The 20,402-nt window shown below is 42.4% G+C and overlaps 1 protein-coding gene across 1 annotated transcript in view; it reads left to right on the top strand.

Annotated features, from left to right (window-relative positions):
* Positions 1-18,217, top strand: part of SPATA16 (spermatogenesis associated 16) — a 97,783-nt gene extending 79,566 nt beyond the window's left edge. Inside the window, exons 9-11 of the mRNA XM_086468612.1 lie at positions 870-1,034; positions 5,556-5,636; positions 18,101-18,217. Of these exons, the coding sequence (XP_086324738.1) occupies positions 870-1,034; positions 5,556-5,636; positions 18,101-18,217 (363 nt within the window). The remainder of the gene's footprint in view (positions 1-869; positions 1,035-5,555; positions 5,637-18,100) is intronic.
* Positions 18,218-20,402: the final 2,185 nt, after the last annotated feature.

A 20,402-nucleotide genomic window follows, 5' to 3' on the forward strand; every position in this document is an offset into this window, starting at 1 on the left:
AAATGGCAGCGTCAGCATGCCACCATATGTAACTGCCAGAACAAAGATCTGCTAAAAATACTGGAAGTGGTTTTGAAAATCGATGCCAATTCTTGGAATTTCAGGCACTTAAATACAAAACCCTGATGAGATGAATGGAAATTTCACTCGGAAGGGCTGAGCATTCAGATATGCAATGGCTACATCTCGTCGGGAATCTAGGCCAAATTGCTTTTGAAAATCTCAGTAGGGTGCTTATTTGCATTTTTGGCACCAGAATACTTTTGAAAATACGGTGGTAAGGCTGCCATCCATCAAACACTTCAGCAGGTGCTGAGATTTTATGCAAGCACTTGGCTGAGTTTCTGTATTCACATGCTTAAAATTTACCATGTGCTTAGCTGCCTGGAGGATCAGAGACCACCTCTGCAGGTTTTAGTCCCTCAAGGTTATGTATTTGAAACCTATGGATTTGCCTAGTCTGCAAACAAACCATAAGCTGACACTGCACGGTTTCCTCAACCTCTTCGCTGAAGCTTTAAAAGCAATCCATAAAAGTCAGGTAATATTTAACAGAAGGGATTATGGAAAAGCCATTTCCAAATGAGAAAATTGCATTCATGTTTGTTATCTGCTCTCTCCCCTTCACATACATTATGACTGCATATTTATTTTTCTAGTACTACTAGATAGACTGTGGCAAGAAAGTCTGGGGGTTTTTCTTCTATAAAGATTGTCAGCAACATTATCTTAAAGGTGTTGGATGCCATATTGCTTATAGTATTACCAGCACGAATGGATATGATGATAAGCCTCAAGGAGCAGGACTCAAAGGATAAGTGTGTTTCTGTGACTCTCCTCTAACCTACTCGCTTTTGCTGAAAAAACAGGATGATCTCTGCCCGTGTTCACGTGGGATAGAGAAGTTGCATTACGCCAACCTCCTCGGCCGTTTGCAGAGAGTCGAGGAAAAAACCCAAGTGATTAATCAAGCATTGGCTGAGCTAGCAGTTGTTCCCTACCTGCAGGACATCAGTAATAAGGATGCCAAACAGGTAAGTATTTATTTCTAATACTTGTTTTGGCCTTTAGAGGCAGGGAGCCAGGGAGGGAAGGGCTGGGGCAGAGCACTGTGCTGCATTTGCTCTGGACGTCATTTTTTGAATGTGAGGACCTGAAGTAGTTTTAAAATCCTACTGCAGTGCCTTGTAGAGGAGGTGCTAATCACCTGCAAGAATGGCTTTTATAGAACCAGCATGATTCATCTGTAGGCATATTTTTAAAGCCTCTTCTTTTCCCCCAAACCTCCCCAAATCAGTCTGGAAAAATGATTGCGATTATTCAGATCATGCTACTTTAAGATACCTAACATCAGAAGCCACCTGCAGCAAAACAGGCAGAATTTAGTTAAAGCTGAGGAGCAGGGGAAAAGGAGACAAAATATTTTCTTTCCTGGCTCCATCTATGACTTGCTCCCTGCCTCTGAATATACCTATCTACCTGCTATGCTTTTGTTTTCCCTTTGTAAAATGAGGGCGGTAATGCTACCAGGGCTGTCGCAAGACTAAAGTCGTTAATAGCTTGATAGTATATCAATAAGCTGCAATCAGAAAGTACTGTGTGGTTATTCTTCCACGAGGCTGTCGGATTTTCTGATGGGGGAGGGAGGGAGCTCACGTACACACAAATTTTAAGCATCTCATTCTAGCAAAAAAAAAAAAAAAAAAAAAAAAATAGTCCCTCCACAGTCCCTGCATTTAAATGCAGTCCAATTTTGATGATCCAACTTCGGTTCACTAAAAACTCTTGGTTTTCCCAGACTCAGTCCCTTGACATTTGTTTGCAGCCCTGCAAAGCTCCTAAGCTCTGTAGAATTAAAGCTTCACAGCAGCTTGCTTTAGGGAAGACGAGCAGCGGCCTGCAACTGCAGGAGGTGGTTGCCAGGCTTTGAAGTCTGGGCTCAAGATAAGGGGAAACGACACTGCAAAGAAACTGTGTTATTAAAAGACATTCTCCTTGTGATGCACGTTTTCTAGTATGAGACGTTGGCAGGTCCACATTTCAAGGCTGACTAAAGGGTCTTGAGTTATTGGTACATATTTCAGTTATAGGTTTTTCTCCAGGGTACAATATTTTCAGTACATCGCACGTTAGGCACAGGCTATTACGCTGTTGCCTGTATCTTGTCATGTAGTAATCATAAGCCTGACCTCCCTGGAAAGCTTTTTCGAGGAGGCTCTCTGCCACCCAAGACAAAGGTCTCCAGTCTCTTAGGGCAGGACTGGGCAGAACAAGGGTCTGTGCTAGAAGATTTACGTGACAAATTGTAAATCTTTCCAAAAAACATATATGGTTTGTTTACTGAGCCCAAGAAAAAAATGGGGGTTTTAAAGAGTAAAGGCAGAAAATCTCTACCAGCTACCCTGGCCAGAGCATTAAAATGTATTAATTCATCATTCATTTATTTTTCTTTGTCCTGTCATCCCGCTCTAAAATATATCTTTGGTCTGCGTGTGCAAATGGAGGCTCAGATGCTCCGTAGCTAGAATGCTTTAGTAAACTGCAGGCACCACAGTGTTAAGGCACAAGACTGCAAGCAAGAACTTGCAGAGTGACTTCACCAGGGAGTGATTAATGGGCTTTGCCTTTCCTGGTGGCACCAGCCTGCATGGCACAGGCTTCTTTTATGCCAGTAGGGACCGTTTCCCTGCCACATCGCAACTGCATCATCTGCCCATCGTTGGGTCTGCATGCCCAAACCTTCCTGGGAACGAGCGAAAGGTCCTCACTTGCTCAGCCTACTTATCATCCTCCTCATCTCACTGGGATTCAGGCAGGACGAAACATTTGCAGGACTGGGCTGTACGGGTGTGAGTCAGCAGCTCTCAATAGGTGCTACAGAGGCAGCCCCTCCATGTCTATGGGGTCAGGATCACAGCACCCATGCAGACTCCATGTGCTTCTCACTCTTCAGCAGCATTTCCAAGAGATATCTAAATTTTTCCATGAAGAAAACTGAGCTGGCCAAATTCTAATCTCACTTGTACTAATAAAAATTTAAAGTAATTCCTCTGAGGTCATTCTGAGATTACATTGGTAAAACTGAGATAAGACTTTACGACCGAGCAAGGCAGTTAAATTGTGTGAGTTAGAAAATGCTAAAGATGCCAAATGTTTATTATCACATACAGTATAAGTTGTATAAAGTTTAAAGCACACTGAATTTATAATAGTGCAATTTGCACTGATACAGCAAGGATCCCAAAGGCATTTCAGTTATAAACTCTTCTGTGTAAATGTCTTCCTGTAAGTAAATAAATAGAGTCCTAATCTATGGCACAGAGAACCTCAACTGAGGCCTTTTTAGATGAGTCCTTTATTTATTCATAGACCCTGGGAAAATAAAGATTTCAGCTAGCTTGAACAGTTGAATACAAGTGGGGAAAAACCCTGAAGAAAATCTTTCCAAGGTTTATGATTTCCATGTCACCATATTTGTACATCATAAATCAAGATGAAAGCCTGTTAAAAAAGCAGAAATCTATTTCAATGTAGAAATCAAATTAGGATAAGATTTTTTTTTTTTTTTTTTTTTTTTTTTTTAAAATACAGCATTTTTCCTTGGAGGGGATTTCCCTAAAAAGATCAACTTTGGGAGAATTACTGTGGTTTGCCAACTGCCTACTCTTGTAGCACGCACATTTTATCTGCCAGTCGAGGTGGTGAAAAACTTTGGGTGATAAAAATTAAGAAACAGAGCACATGCTGGGCACTTTTCACTGGCATGTATCAGTATCAGCAAAACTTCAACTGGAAAGGTTTCTTGGTTTAGCTTCTTGCCCAACACAGTGAAATCTCCAGCCTGGTTGGGCTGTCCGAGTGGCCCCTTAGGGGTGACAAACCGATGTTCTGATCCCTGCCCTGGTGAGTACTGTTCGGCCAGTTCTCTGGAGACAATCACTCCAAGAAAAGCAATGGAGAAATCCTCCCCTTCCCCTGATCGGTTCCTCCTCTGCCTGCTTTGACACAGGATCTGTGCTTTGCCCATTCTGCCCTTAATACCCTTAATCTCTGGGCTGTGTCTATTCTGGATTCCTAGAAGGAGATTATATAAAATTATATAATTTCATATAAAAAATTGCGATGGAAAATTTCTGACAGGTTCTTGACTCTTTGCATTAAAGTCAGAGGCAGAAATCTGTGGTTTTGTTTTTCATGAATACTGCTGCATGACTTAGGAAAAAAAGAATAAATTAAAGTTTTCATCAAATGTATGGACCAGTAACATCCAACTTAACGGTTGCACAAGCACAGAGAAAGCAGGCTGGAACCGCTCATAGCAAATTTATTTAGAAATTCAAAAAGATTCCTGCATCCTTTATCCAGTGTTGGGACACAGACAAAGAATCTTAACATCAAAAACATGAATGCGAAGGTGAACTTGAGGAAATACAGAACTGCTCCTTGAATCTCAAGGCAGCATTTTATAGCTTGCACAGATGAGCCTCAACGCTGACATTTTCAGTTTCATCACCTCATGTACTCACTGCTGCCCGTCTAGGTACAGAAAGAGAAGGCAATTTCTCTATGAATGCTCAAACTTATACCGCCCAACTACTTGTAATGAGTAACAAATTTGTGAAGAAACACCAAAACCTATTGTTTGGGTTTACTTTAACCAACTAAACATTTTGGAATAGACCTAGTGGAGCACAGCAATATCACAGGTATTAAAACCAATTTTCTCCCAGTTTGTTCCTAAATGCCGGTGCTAATGGCTGGTTACAGAAGGACACCCTGGGTCTGTCCCTTGTCTCTCTGTTACTGAATTAAGAGCCACTGAAACACTTTCAAGTGTTTGGGAAGGCTGCAGGGTGAGGCAATGCTATGACTAACCTGGAAGGGTACTGGAGTGAGTCAATGCTACAGCTAACCTGAATTTTAGCCTTCCCTCTAACACTAAGGACTGATTAGCAAGTATTTTCCTACAGCTTGTTTTTATAGTTTACACTAGAAATTGTCAGCCTCGTTTTTATGCTCTGTTGTGCTGAATGATGGGGAGAAGGAAGGGTTTGCCAAAGAAAAAGGATAGTAAAAGGGGGGAGAATGAGCTAGATACTTCCAGCTACAGTAAAAGCATCTCAGCTTTAGTGTTGTCCTCTTGCGAGGTTTTACATGCTGCTTTAAATTATGATACATTAGCCTTGGGAGAAAATACTAAAAAGCATTCATGTACAACACAGAATATCCCAGACAGCTGAAGAATGAAATATGGAGCCTTTATTCTTTACAACCCAAGTCTTCCTTTACTAAGTATAAACATTTACTGCAGGAAAACATATAGGCTTAAATACAAATTTTCCAGAGGATTTTTTCCCATTGTTAAGTATTTTATATCCACAATAATACAGTGTAACGGCTGAAGCAAAGATGAGGTGGCAGTGCTCATTGTGTGAAAGATGAGTAATAAAATCATCAGCGTACAAATGATTTTTTAATTAGGTTTTAATCTGTGTATTTAGAGAAGTTATTTCTGTGTGAATTCCACACTGATAATTTTTATCTTGGTGCCACAGCTGCAGTTGCTAATGGCAGATGCCGTGGACATCCTTGACGGAAGAAGTGAAAGAAGACGTGTGTGGAATAAAATTCAGAGGGTAAAAAACCTGCAGCAAAGGGCAGGACAGTATATTGTTCCTTGGGGAGTAAATGTCCACCTGAGTCATGTCTGTTCAAAAGGTAGAAAAGAAAGTAGGTGCCGTTTGAAGACTGACTGTGTGCCTCGACCTCTGTTAGAGCGTAGGCACTAGCCACAAATATTATTATATGCTGTAGCCCCTATGGTTGATCTTTGTCCATGTTAATAGTCTTATGTGGCTATCTAATGCAAAAAAAAAAAAAAAAGCCCAAACCCCTTAATAGCTTATTTTTGCTTGATAATTATAATTCTTTTCCATCTTTGTCATATGGGATAGTGTGCTAATTGGGGCGGGGGGGTGGGGGGAGTTGTTCGGGAATGAAATTCAGTGCAACAAATTAGGTCCCTTAATGGAGCTCAAATGAGGCTTTGGTGCTGTGAGAGGTAAACGACATGAAAATGCCTTTCTGGAGTCTCTGCACAGCAACTGGTCAATTTAATTCTTAAAGGATTTGCGAAAGGCAGGAAGTCTTGTGTTGGTTCTCTGTACAGATGAATCTGACCCAACGTAGGGAATAATAGGTCAGGCTGGGATGTAATAAGAGTGTCTTACATTTTTACAAAGTCTTTCAAATCAGAGCAAACCATGGCTCTGGGCATTCAACACCATCGACATTCAGCCAGTTCTGAGGAAAAGGACAGCAATGCGTCACCAGGAAGGGAAAATGTTACCAAAGGTTCAAAGCATTGGCCTTACCCTCTGTCTTATGGCTCCGTCAGATCCCAGACAGGCACACACTCACTCTGAATTTCTGCACTGGTAGGACTTGAAATTGTCCCTCTTTGGCGTTTAGGGCTTACAGACGTCTCAGGGAAGGTGCTGAAGACCCAAACCCTGGCTGCACTGAGTCAGTGTCACCAGGATAAGCAAATAAGACAGATGTCTGAAGGAAATCACAGGGGCGGAGGGTCAAGGTATTTTCAGAGTCCATACTTCCAAGTGATTGAAATTAAAATTTTAGAAGGCATCCCCTCTGAGAGAAAGTCTGGGTAGGTGTATCACCTCGGTTAGCTGTCAGATTGGTGGCTCTTAATAAAGTTTTCCAGGTACAGAATATTTTCAGAAAGTAACGAAGAATGAAACTAAAAAACAAAAATCTTTTTCTATATTGTATGAGAAAAAAAGAAATTAAGAGCATCATCAAATATTTCTTTTCTACTTTACTTTTTACTAAAAGTATATTTCAGCGTATTCAGTATGTTCTTAGGAAAAAATTCTCTTTAAATAGAGGAGACGGGAAAACAGGGAGCTTGGGCGTTTTTTTTTATTGGATTTTTTGGTCGGTTTGTGTGGTTTTTTTTAAAAACAGCTCTAATTAAGAATGTTACGCTAGGTTAAAGAAGTCTAACACATTACTAAGAAGGAGGATTAAATCTGATGATTAAAAATTGATGTGGTGTGGATTACCTACCACATGTCATTTGTGCTAGAACCATTTTGAGAAGTTCAGTATTTCTCAGTTTGCTCATCACATGACGCTGATTGTAGGAGCCTACAAAGAACTTTCACACATGTCTAGTTACAAGGTGGTTATTTGTATTTTTGCAATTGAATTAATTTACATATATTGGAAACCGAAAAAGAACATAAAGGAGTTTATACAGTCAGCTATAAACGCAAGGCTCGGGAAAGCTGACAGCTACGCTACCACCAGTGAAGTTTGGCTTTTGCAATAGAAACAGCTGTTGCACCTAATGAAAGCACTCAAAATTTTTCTCTAATGCAGCAGAATTATAGCAGTGCCTATTTTCCAAATGGTTGAAGGGTCTGTCAGAATTGCCATTACAAACCACTGTTTTCAGAGTTTTATATTCTAGAGTCAGCCATAAAAAATTCATTCAGGCTGAAATTTGACACAGAAGGGCACAAAGCCTGGCACCCAAATACTTTTCCTTTTGTCACAGTGGAGGGCTTATCAAATTAGTTCAAAATTAATCTGGGCGATTTTGAATTTACAGGATTGACGGAGTAGTAATATATGTGTAGCTTCAAGTGGTTTGGGTGCCGTGCTGCTCATCCAATTCACTAACAAATTTACGTTTTTAAGCAAACTAATTTATCAAATGGGCTAATTAGTTTTGCAAGATTTGATACAAAGAAATTAAAAATTACCTCATAGGTAGCTGGAGAAAAAGAGAACATTGCTGCACTGTCTCAGTGTTACCAGGCTACAGACTCTCCAGCCACAAGGAGAGCTGACCCAGGAGAGCCTGGATTTCCTTGGGAGATTAAGAAACATCCTCCTACAGAGGCTTTACCTAAGTACTAGATATCCTTGAAGAATGCCTCAGAGGCAGGAAAAACGGGCCGGGTCAGTCTCCCAAAAATCCCTATTCTCCAGGATTTTACAGCCACTTTTCCCTGCAGGTCCCCTCGCAAATGTGAGCTTTGTGTTAGCGATTTGGGGAAACAGACGCCTGGGTCTAAGATCTTTCAAGCAATTAACAGCGGGACTGAGTCCCAGTCTACTTCAGGAACATGGGTGTTCCTAAAAAACTTTTTTACCATCTTCCTTCTTTTTATAGTTGTCAGAAATTCCCAGACTGAACTTGGTGGCCAGACTGCTGGGCCTGAGGATTCAAGGCACCATACTAGGACTTCGGAATTTTTTTTTTCCCCCCACTTGCTGGCTCTGTCCAAATTGTGTCATAGGTTGAGTCACAAAGGTACTTAAATAGCATGCTATCAGCACTACATGAGAATGGACTTCTCTGAAGCCACTGTTATGAGTGGGAAGCCCACCTAAAGTAGTCAATAGAAAATGTTACAGGAAAGAGCATCAAGCCCTCTCTTTTAAAGAGCCTTAAGTCTTCCCCAGTGAACAGAGATAAAAGGTACTTTTGCTTACTGCACTTTAAAGTGTAAATTCTCTTCTCAATTCAAATTACATTTGAATTTATTATTTTAACAAGACTGATTTAGCCCGGTGGTTTGAGCAATGACCTCTAATGAAGAAGGCTCAGCAGCAATGAATAAGAAACTTCCAAGAGAGATTGAGGGAAAGTAATCTGATAATTCAGCTCGGTCCCACAAGACTTGGTCCAGCCGCTGGGTCTTAAGCGGATGGAGACACTACCGCAATAGCCAGGTCTAGCCATCAATGCCTAGATTCTTTGCTGGCAGAGTTACATACTGTGTAGGTGACATCTGACAAGAACATGAACGCTGGGACTAGCAGTAAAGCTTGACCCTGTGTCACTCAAGCAACCAGGTCTCTGCACGGCCATTGCAGGACTTTATAGCAGCTACAGACAGGCAGAGGGGTTTAGACTATCTCAGACAGATAAAACAGCAGGAAGGCTCCTCCTTTCCTCTATAGGACTTTTGCTTCTCTGCAGTCTTGTAAGGGAAAAAAAATAAAGAAATAAAAAGAGATTACTTTCCTATCTCATAAGAATAAATTCATTAATAAATCCTCACAATATTGGTACAGTGAGAGGCATTTCATTAAATAAATAGATACTTTAGAGCCTATCAACCAGAAACTTTCAACATCCAAAGAGAGGAGAGCTATATAAGTGCAAGTGCCAGTATGGCCCTGCTTCCCCTATGAAGACAATAATGTAGTTCCACTTCTCTCCTCCATTTAGCCCCTAGGCTTTCATAGCAGTTTCACAGGATCCTCTTAACATCATTGTAACAGCCAAAGGAGAGACAGGAGCTGGCAAATAAACACTTTCCTACACTTCCACATGTGAGACACTTCATAAAACCTTCACATCTGAGTTTACCTCAAGGGCATCACATACTTTGCAATTTAGATAAGTTATTATGCCCATCATTTGCTGAGCTCAGTGGAATGCCTGTTTCATAAATCTGAAAGCAGAGCAAACATGGATGAGTGAATAAAAGAACAGATGTAACTTACATAAGGATAAGTATATAACAAAAGCTGCACTAAAATATGTGAATATGAAATGAAGCAAAATTAGCCTAACGTATTACATAATCTTTTAGCCAGGCACGTAGATTTTCAGCAGTCGACCTCTGCTTACTATATCTCTGCCTTCTGCGACAGCAGGGGAACACTATCTGATGAACTGTGCTCTTCCACTGACATTCTCTCTTAATTGAAAATCAAGCCATGGAAAAGGGCCATAGACTTGCTGGGCTTTCGGTCAGACAGAGGAGCAAGGAGGGAGATTCATAGTATGTTGATGGAAAGGGGACGTGTTGCTGAATAGTATTGTGCTGGCTACTATGACAGTTACTTGATGTATACGACTTTGTAGCGTCTTGTAAAGTCATCCAAGCCCATGCCAGAGCCACCAGGAGCTGTTCTTGTTCTCAGAGCATGCAGGCTTCAAAAGCTGTTGCATTTTGGTGCACTCTCTCATCTGAAACTTGGCTATTCCTGAATTCATAGGAGGAAACTGGTTCCTGTTTTGTTCCCCTCTCGAGGCTGTGATGAAGCTGCGTGTTTCATCAATGCATGGACACATTGTGAGAAGGGAAAGCGAAGGACGGGAAAGGATAGGAAAAGCACATTTTCTGGAACAGGAGTGGCCGCCTAATGGGTAACATCTCATGTGTAATGAAGTCAGAAAAGTGCAAATGCAAAAAGAAAATAATGCTAGTGGCACTGATTCAGGTGGACTGAGAGTGAGGGAAACGAAGAGCAGAGCAACCAGGTAGAAATGCTGAACTCTGTTAGAGTTGACGAAAGATTGGTTTCACGCTAAGATTAGAGAAAACATATTAAGACATTCTAGAAAGGATTAACTTGGAATCAGCAACAGCTTCGAGAGGGACAAGAAGTAACTGCGGCAGAGGCTTCTAACCTGGCACTGAGCGAAGTTTTCAGACCAGTCAGAGGAAGTTAGGAGAGTGCATGAGCACCAAGTGAGCTGAACCCCATTGAATCTGAGGCGAAACAAAAGAAACGTAGGCAACCAAAGGGTCCCATTAATAAATTCAGCTCCACTGTAGGGACAACAAAAGCGTGACAGCATTCACGGAGCTCTTTGTGTAAGAGAGAGGTGACAATGGGATTTCAGCAGTTATCAATACTCACGGTCTCCAAAATCAATTCCTGCCCTTGCGAGTCTCTGGTTCTTTGTGTCTTGCATACAAGATAAGAAAAGATGCCCCAGCAAGATGCCTATGTGGCCCTCAGCTGCACTGGAAGAAGCAGTTGCATCCTGCCCAGTTCCCACCCTCCAGACACCATAAAGCTGAGCTATTTAGTGACCACACACTAAACAGCTACACCTCCGGATCACAGCCAGACCAGCATCGCAATTTAAAAACAGAGGCTGTCACTACCAAGAAACAGCGAGCTTTTGGGCATGCAAGGTTTTATTCGAGTCTGAAGCAGATGCAGGAAGTTTCAAGTTTGCTGTTCCACACTGGAAGGAAAGTTTCTGTACATAAGTACATCGTTTTTTTCCAGCTCAATCGGTTGGTCTAATAACAGATATCATCTATACCCATAATGCTTAAGCTATCACAGCTACAACAAAACAGTGCTAATGCTAGTGGGAAGGAGCGTTTTGTGATGAGAAAGGCATTGGTCTATTCCACCAAGCTATAGGCTGTGATAAGTCACTGGAATAATTTTAAATAGCAACAAATCTAGCAACTGAGCAGTAAATGCCCTAAACATTGGAATAATGTAGCTGGTTGTAGCTGCCTGGCAGTTAAATCACAGGCAATTCTGGGCATTAACAGTCCCCACATAAGGATTCAGATAAACATTTCCACAGCCCTTGCTAATCATGCTGTCAGTTATAAATGAGCAGTCTGCTTACCTGCTGCCCTCTTCCAGAGAAGGTCTCCAGCCCTATAAACACTTGCTACCGTGTATTGTTACTGCTGTGAAAAATAGTATGAGTCAACAAGACTGCTCGTAGTAAACACTGCGCTGGACAGTGATTTCAGGAGAGCTTATAAAGTACAAATGGACCATCTGAGTTATAAGGTAGTTAATAAATGTAATTCATTACCAGCATCAACATTATTTTTGTTCAGTTCCTTATCAACAAGCACTCTTTCCTCCATCTGCTTTTAGCATCAGAGCTTTGCTAGTGTGCTAAGAATCCACTAGTGAGCACTGGTTTTCAGTGTTTCACTGAACTCATTCCTTTACGGTGGAAAGGCACAACCGAGCTGCCTGTCAGACTTCTTTCTCTAAAGAAAGGCAGTGCGTACAAACGAGGCGTGTGAAAATACAGAAACATGGAAAATACAGCACGAGCGACAACATTATTTATCTTTGCCATCAAGATCTGAAGGTATGAACATTTCTAGAAGCAGGAGCAAGGCAAGGCCTGCACAGCCAGCTGGGTTACGCTGCCAGACAAGTGTAGGGAGGTGACTTTGGCCTGCCCGTGGCAGTTCAGATCATGCACCACTGTGCAAACCAGCACCCTTCCAAAAGCAACCATAGCAGCTCAAATGTGCTTCACTTAACATACAAACAGTAAAACTGTGTCTGGTTTTCTTTATCCAGATACTGACCAACCTTTGTTCTAACTGACCTTAATGGAAGGTACAGATTGGGATTTAATTTTTATTAGAACATCAGCATCTTTTCTCAAGCTTTTCCTCCACGCTCTATACAGCCATCCCTACCTACTCGTAGGCCCTTCAAGTACTGTTCCTTCGGTTATGTCACTCCAAAGGGTGCTTCAGTAAGTAGCTCTGGGAGACAAAGGAAAATGTTGAGAGGTACTTCATGTTTAAAGGCAGCTCATTTGCCTTCTATTACTAATAGATCCCAAGTAATAAAAATAGATTCTGTGTGCCAGAAGATCCTTTTTGCCATTACGTGTTATTTATAGCTCCTGCACATATTTTCGAAAGCACCTGTTTCTTATTTGAGAGTGACTCCCCCGATTTGTATTGGGATTTAGGAAGCTCAGATGTTTAGGCATTTTAGAGAATGCATACACGTGCCTCCATGCGAGACACACTTTTATGATTTTACGGTTTACAGAGTCTGCTTGCTGCTTATCCACCTACACTTTTTTCTAAACAAAACTATTTTCCTACAGGAGTTTGTCCTTGTGGGATCCTGGCTCTTTCTCATTTCATTCTAGACTCTTTAGCAGGTACTATAACTGATATTTTTCATTTGTATTCAAATTCATGCTGATCTTTTAAAAGATGCGTCTGCTTTCAAGTTAGCTTGTGACAAGAATAACTCCCCTGTTTTTGGATAAGCCACGAAGCTTCCTTTGGACAGTCAGTAAGCCGTAGAACACAGACATCTGTTCCTTGGAACAGCCCCCTTGCAGCAAAGGTTGACAAGTTTCATGGCATCTGTGGCCCATCAGGACTTAGAAGAAGCCACGCTGAATGATGGATAGTATCGCAGTGTTCCCTCGTTGTAGTTGGTATATATCACGTAATTAGGAACCATATGTGGGATGTCTTATCCCAATGATTGCGTAGGAAGGGCAAAGAATACACTTGCTTTGTGGTATTTCAAGGCAAAACCAGAGGCATCCAGGCAAGTTCAGAACGAGCTGATAGAGCATTGCCAGAAATGCTGCAAGTTTTTCAGAAAAGGAGTTGTGAACTTCCCACAGCGCCCAGCTTTGAAGAGGAGGTTGGTCTAGATGATCTCCAGAGGTCCTTTACACAGAAATCTTTCGATGATTGTAATTCAGCTGCAGCCAGCAAGTGCTGCTTACATAGCCCTCCACACCGCGAGCGAATCAATCAGGATGGCACCCAGGGAGCAAGGCTGAAGGCTCACAGCAGCAAGACTCTCCCCTTTATCCATCACCGGACAACGTGTACAAAAGGGCAGGAACAGAAATATTTTTATACCCTCCAAACGAGGCCTGTATTGTTCTTTATCTTTGTGTGGATCTATACAATGTCATTATCAAAAACTCCAGTAGGTCCGAATCAAATCCTAAGATAAAGTGAAACCATATATTGCCTCACCTGATTAGAGTCTCTGCAGTTCATCCCTCCGGCTAATCCTGTTGCATCGCCTGTTTCCCAAAGAGCTCTGTCTCTTCATTGCAGACATAAACTGCGTTAGACAAGTGTACCAAAACCACGAGTATTTACAGATTCCATCCAGCTTTTGAGAACGATGTAAAATCACTTCAGTTAAGAACGAGCTGATCACCTCAGTATTCGCATGGACCACAGATCATTTTCTTCTCCCAGCAAACTCCGAACTCGAATTCAGAGCAGACTAATTGACTTATAGTCCGTCCTGGTACTTCTGCAGCACTAATTATGCTTTTCACCTTCTCACTCCATGTTAGAATAAAAATCCCTTGATGTGCAGCACTGCGGACAGGCAGACAACCTTGCTCATTTAGCTGGTTTTCCCCAAGAATAAAAGAACAGAAACACTTCTGAGATGTGGCCTATCAGTGCTGCAGCTCTGTGCTGGCATCTCAGCAACGCAGCAGAGGCTGTGCCACTGAGGCCAGTAGCTTAGTGTGAGGGCGCAAACGGAGGTTTTGTCCTTCCCATTCATTCCTCTGGCTTAAAAACCAGTGTCATTTCCTTCAGGTGGTCCTGTTTCTCATTTTCATTCAGCCACCAGCCTAGACACCTCTCTATCCTAACTTCATTCCCTGAAGCATTAGGCGTGCAGACCCAGCATTAGCCCATTGCTTTGATTCCCCAGGTACCTTCATGGACTCATGGGTATAGAGCTGAAGGCAGACAGTTGAAATGCCTACACTACGTATCTGTACGCTTGCAGAAGCCCAGGTGTTTTCTTGGTGTTAATTCCTTCGCTTTTTGTTCTGCCCTCCCCAAATCAACAATTTCCACCATTGAAAGCTTATACAACATATTATCAAGGCAAGAATTTGAAGAACAAAGGAGAATTTTGGGGCAATGTAAAATAAACGCAGTATTAACATAAAGAGCACAAAATAAACTCTACTGAGTACTTAGTTCATTTGCAAATTTCTGTCCCCAGATCCCTACACTTCTCTACTTAGCTTGATCCCAAAGCACCTTTGGGTACCACACAGGTGTGCTGTAGACTAAGCATGTAATTTGTTTTAAAGGCATCTGTTATTTCTGTTTCTTCCCTCTTTCCATTTGATCCTCATCCTGTCCGTTCCCTTTTTTCGTTCTCCCCCCAGCTGATCACAGGGGCCAGACTAAAGACTGAGAGAAAAATCCAGTGAAAGAAATAGGGTCAGAAGCAGCCTGAAAATCAGGAACTAATGAGGAAGAAACAGGAGGAACTTGAATAGATGGGCAGTCGTGCACCAAGGAGCCTCTAGCTGGGCCAGGGCTGTACACATTGATCCAAAGTACAAGTGCTGCCACTGCACTGCTGGGAGTAACTGGGGGGGGCGGGGGGGCAAATACTCAGGATATCTTGAAAGGAAGATGTCATAGCAGCAGAGGATAAAAATAGGTTGAAGCCAAATTTGTCTTCATAAGTTCTCAGGTCACCAGGCACTTCAGAAAAAGCCTGTAAAGACACTGTATAGCTGGGTAGATGGGAGAAGTGGGGTTTCATGTGTTCAGGAGAGTATTTAAGGGACTTCACTCCAAGGATGTGACCAGCTGCTGAGCAGCTCCAAGCACAGACTGTGGCACACATGGACACTGTGTGGGTCAGGGGATTAGAGGTGTGGAGACACAGTCCAAGTACAAATAGCGCAAAGGACTGACCCAACGTTGTTGAGCTCCGTGCAGGTTGGGATCGGGCCTAAAGTGAGCCTCATGTCAATCACTGGCAACACCAGTAGCGAATGCTCTGCTGGGAACCAAGTCCTGCAGAGCTCTCCTCTTGGGCTTCAGTGCTGCTTTAGCCTATATAGTAGCTGCAGGGTTCAGCTATATAACCCTGGGGTTTGGTCTCATCATCAGTCTGTAGCCAGCTATTGACTGCTTGGGAATAAGTCCCAAGTCTTTTCCAAAATCCATTTTCCTCCAGCAGCTGTTGCTGTAACACTAATCACGCTTGGGCTGGCTACAAACCATGTCCTTCTACCTGCTCCCATCCACATGGATTCTTATTTCAACAGTTATTGAGGGAAGGAAAAAAAAAAGTGAAGCTATTGATTTAAAAAAATTTGCATTTCCCAATGAGAGCCCCCAAGGTGGCTCACTGCGGTCAGACAGCCAAAGAACGGGCACAGGGAGGTTTTAAATCAAGGCAAAAAGGCAGAACATAATGCTTCCAATTTGCTTTCTTAAAATGAAATGTGCAAGCTAAAAAGCCGTGAATAAGCACTACTGAACACTGCAGCCACCAAAAAGAGAATTTTAAGCCATTCCCTTCCCCACCACCACCCCCCACACCTTTATCTTGTCAAGAGACAGTGTTTTCATTGTGTTCATATGGTAATTTAAATCAAGCTAGGGCTCAGAGCATACAGCGTAATTGTAAGTCAGCAAGGGTTTGAATGCCATCACTGCTGTGCAAATAACATCATCAGCTCATCAGCTGTGTCAGTAACATTGCAATTATGTAAGCAACTATTATTTCCATCCCTGATATGCCATATTAGAACTTATTTTGGGGGCTGGAGTTGACAGGTATTCCATAAATATGAAAAGCACACAACAGCAGATGAGCCGTGGCTCGAGGTAGGAACATCATTCCACCGGGGCTTTCTGGTGGCACCACCAGCAGTGCAGGCACTGCTAGATGGTCCTAAAGGAGCTGCTGTAAAAATTGTTGCTTTTCTGGTGCCCCCTTTGCCCTCACCATACCCACCACCTGAGACCCCTTTCCTTTCCTCTTACCGCCCTTTGTGCTCACCCAAACTCAAGCTCTACCCCCAAAATACTTTTAACCGCAGAAGAAGGTTACGTAGACATTTTAATCTGGTCTGTTGCAGGAGAGTCTTGGGGGTTTGGTTGTTGATTTTAATATGGCTAAGCCCTTGGACTGGAGCTTGGCACTAAGTGATTAGTCTTTCTGAGGCTTCCTGTGTGCTTTTGGCCAGATCAATGATTTCCTAAGCTTTTATTTCAGCTTCTTAAAAATGAGGCGAGCATAATGATTCCTTTCTCTAATCCTCTGCATGTTTATACGGTGAGCACATGGCAGCTGAGCCAGCCTGTGAGGCTGCCTTCAGAGAGCCCCAACCTCCCTCTGCCCCTCTTGCAACGGATCTCTTGGCAACAGAGGAGCAAAAGCCCACGAGCAAGGGCCCATCGAGGCTCATCGCAGCACAAAACTCATTTCCATGGCACCATGCGTGGTGCTACGCAAAGCCAACCTGCTGAAACCCTCACCCCTGCAAGCTTCGTGGGGAGGAGGAGGCAGAGCTCCTCTCCCAAACGCATTCCTTGTGCCCTCGGCACCCCAGGGAGGCAGATGGAATTGTCCTTCAGCTCTTCGGCGTGCCTCGTTTGCTCCCTCTCACGCACGCACACCCCTCACCCACATGGACTGCGGCCAGAGCGCACAGCACAGCTTCGAGTTCGGGGCTGAGGAGCTCTTCAGTAACAGCTCAATATAGGAATAAACACAATAAATACAGCTCAGATTAATCCAGTCAGCTGTTCTGTATTGTGCCTAAAGAAGCAACGCTCCACTGAATGCATATCAGGATGATAGATTCTGAATTTAACTATTTTTTTAAAAAATATTCCAGCTTAAAACACAATTGGGAGATCAATTCTTTAGATCCTCATATTATATAGGGTTTAGGACTCGAGTATAACTCAGTGTGAAGGGAGATGATTCTCATCTTCACCTTATAGAAATGCTGCATATCACAAAAGCAGACAAAGGGTACTAATAGGGGTAAGGTATGGGGAGAGACAGCCATAAAACTGTGTATGTCTGGTATTTACAGAATACCTGTACACAGTATGATTAATCTATATTTTTGGTGGTTTTGAAATCATGCCTGCAAGGAAGATGTGTCTATCTGAATGTACTCTTTATTAGAATAATTACATTGTTATTTTGGGGGGACACTGAGGTCACCTATTCTTTTACTGTTTTCTCTAGTGTATTATATTCATGGGAAAACATATTTATTCAGAACTTCATTTTGATTTAATAGAAAAATGGTTCTTGCCACAGCAATGTGAAATACTCATTTTTCTCCATGTGTTGATTTTTGGCATATAAATGCCAGAAGCCTCTGTTCTCTTCCCCTTATCAACAAAAACTTGCCTGAGATTAATTTCCTCATCATCCCTTCCTTTTAAAGTGGCTGTTTTTCAATGCTATTTAAAGACAGAGTTGTGATAAATTCCTGTTTTCAATGTACAGATTCCAGTGAAAGAGCCCATTGCACAGCAGTAAAGTAATTGAATCCAAATAGAAAGGGACAAAACCAAAATATATATATATATATAAAATCAGGTACTGCTACTCCAGCCAATTGTATAAGAGGCACCCTTCATCTATTTTTCTTTCTAATGACAATTAGTTTTAAAATAAACTAATTGCAAAAGTTTTTGAAGTTTTTATAGAGCAAAAGGGACATGCTTCTGACACCACTTCTTTATAATTGCAGATTGGACTAATTGAAGACTACTTACAAGAAAAAGGAGACAATTACTTAAAGAACAAAAGGCGGCGAATGGCTAGAGTGAAAAGAATGAAGCATATTCGAAGTATACAGCAACAGTAGAGACTAGGAAAAATAAAACTGTCCCTTACCAGCCCTAAAGACATGGCCACACGGCAAACAAGAAAATTAACACTCTAGATATTTGATAGATAGGTCAGCAAAAGCCACCTTTCCACTTAATGAGCCTTCCCCTCCCTGTGGGGTATCTTTAGCAAGACACTCCTGCACTTCATTAGTCTTAACTAGCTGGAATAAATGTCTGTGAAAGTCTCGTTTTAAATTGTCTTGTTTATTTAAATAGTTCACCCAGCCAAAAAGGGGCCTGTATTTTCTGCTCCAAGAATGTTCTGCATCCAAACTCCATGAAATCCTGCTGGCTCGATTGTCGCCCAAGAAGCCCTGAAAACAAGGATCCCTCCATCTTCAGCTGAGAAGGATTCAGCCTCACGTTACCTTCTCTCCAGGTTAATGCCTTTTACACTAGAGACATTGGTACAATCTATAGGCAAAAAGTGGCATCCTGCACCTTACATCTGTGGCAACTACAAGTGCCAGAAACACGACACTATGAGAAGAGAAAGAAAAAAGAAAAAAAAAAAAAGGAGCCCAGCTCTTGCCCCGTGATTAAGAATGTGAAGTCCTTCGCTCTTGTCTGTGCCCTAGGGATCATTTTTCCCCCCATTAGATAGTAATTGTTTTGGGTTTTTGTAAATGCACAAACACTCCAGGGAAGAGAACTGCACCTGCCTTCTGCACCGCGAATCTCTCAGTTAAGGATCAGCGACACGTGTTGCGCTCCCGCGGCAGCAGTCTGTCGCGGAGGCGCATCCTACATCGCTTCAGTCTTCAAGGGAGCACAGCCTCCCCGATCCCCCGAGACCCGGCATCAGCCAGCAAAGCAGCACGCCTACTTTCCAACAGAGATCACCCGATCAGACGATGTTTGACAGGCGTCCCCAGCTGATGCGCACGGCCTCTTCCAAGGCTGGCACTTCCTTTTTGCTCACCGTGTTTGCTGGGTATGAAAACAACCTCACCCTATAGAAACAGCATTCGGTTCGTTACATTTTCTCGTTCAAGGATGACTTTAAAACAAAAAGATAGAAAGAAAGGAGAAATCTCCCCCTCAGCCCTAAGTTTTAATTAAAAACCCAGGACCTCAAAGGTATTTAGCCACTTAATTCCCGCTATCTATTTATCACAGATAGGAGTCTAAATCCTACAGATTTTAAGCTGCTAGAGACCATCTTCCTAGGCTCTCACAAAAGGTTTTTGAAAACTAAGAAAGAACTGGCAAATGCTTTGATGGTCCTTTGTTCATTGTTAACAGCATAAGTATAAAGAACCCTTTCTGAGAAAATCTGAGCTAGCCTGAGCTCCTTAAACACGCGGGACAGAGAGACAAAGAATTATTGCCCTTTGGAGATGGCATTATTTTGCTATGGAGTTGGTTTTGTCAGATGAAGTTTTATGACACGTAGTGGCAATCATCCATCTTTGATGAGCAGACACACTCTAAATCAGAAAGACTGCTCCCCACGGATCATCAAGTCACAGTCAACACACAGTTTTGTAAATCATGAGACTCTTAAGCAAATACTCTTAATTTGATGCACGCTGCCTTACTATTCTGCAATATTTAATGCCAAATCAGGTATTTTTACCTAGAATGATGAAAAATAATGAGGTGCACTGAAAACAGGCGATCTTTGGGAACAAAAAAGCAGCATTGCCAGTGAAAAACTGTTGTCTGTGTAACACGAACAAGTTGATCCAAGCGAGAAAGATGTACCAGCCTCATCGCAGAGCTTTGTGAGGCACCCAGATCTGAGACAAGATGTGACATTTCACTTTTCAGATAACAGATAGGGCAGAAAACCTGTCTACGCTGCAGATCAATACATGACTGAGAGAGAGAGAGGCCATAGCCCAGATCAATCTGTAAGGTGTCGGAAACATCTAGGCCGATGCCTGGCTACGGTGCCCTTTAGCCTCCCGAAAGCCACAGACTACAGCAGTTGTCAGGAGATAAAGCTATGAAACAACATAAAGCAAACACAAAAGGAGCCCCTGTCATGGAAAAAAGCGTTGGTGTTTTCCAAAAATGCCCGTCTGTAATGCATAGATTCCCAGGCCCAACTCCACAGAGTGTTTTATTCAAGACATTTTGAGAGCCAGCTTTGCTCCATGAATATACTGCATTTTAGCTGGACAACGGAGAAGGAGGGCTGTGGGGGATCTCCGC

The sequence above is a fragment of the Leptosomus discolor genome, chromosome 7 (genome assembly GCF_034619465.1).
Source record: "Leptosomus discolor isolate bLepDis1 chromosome 7, bLepDis1.hap2, whole genome shotgun sequence".
NCBI lineage: Eukaryota > Metazoa > Chordata > Aves > Leptosomiformes > Leptosomidae > Leptosomus > Leptosomus discolor.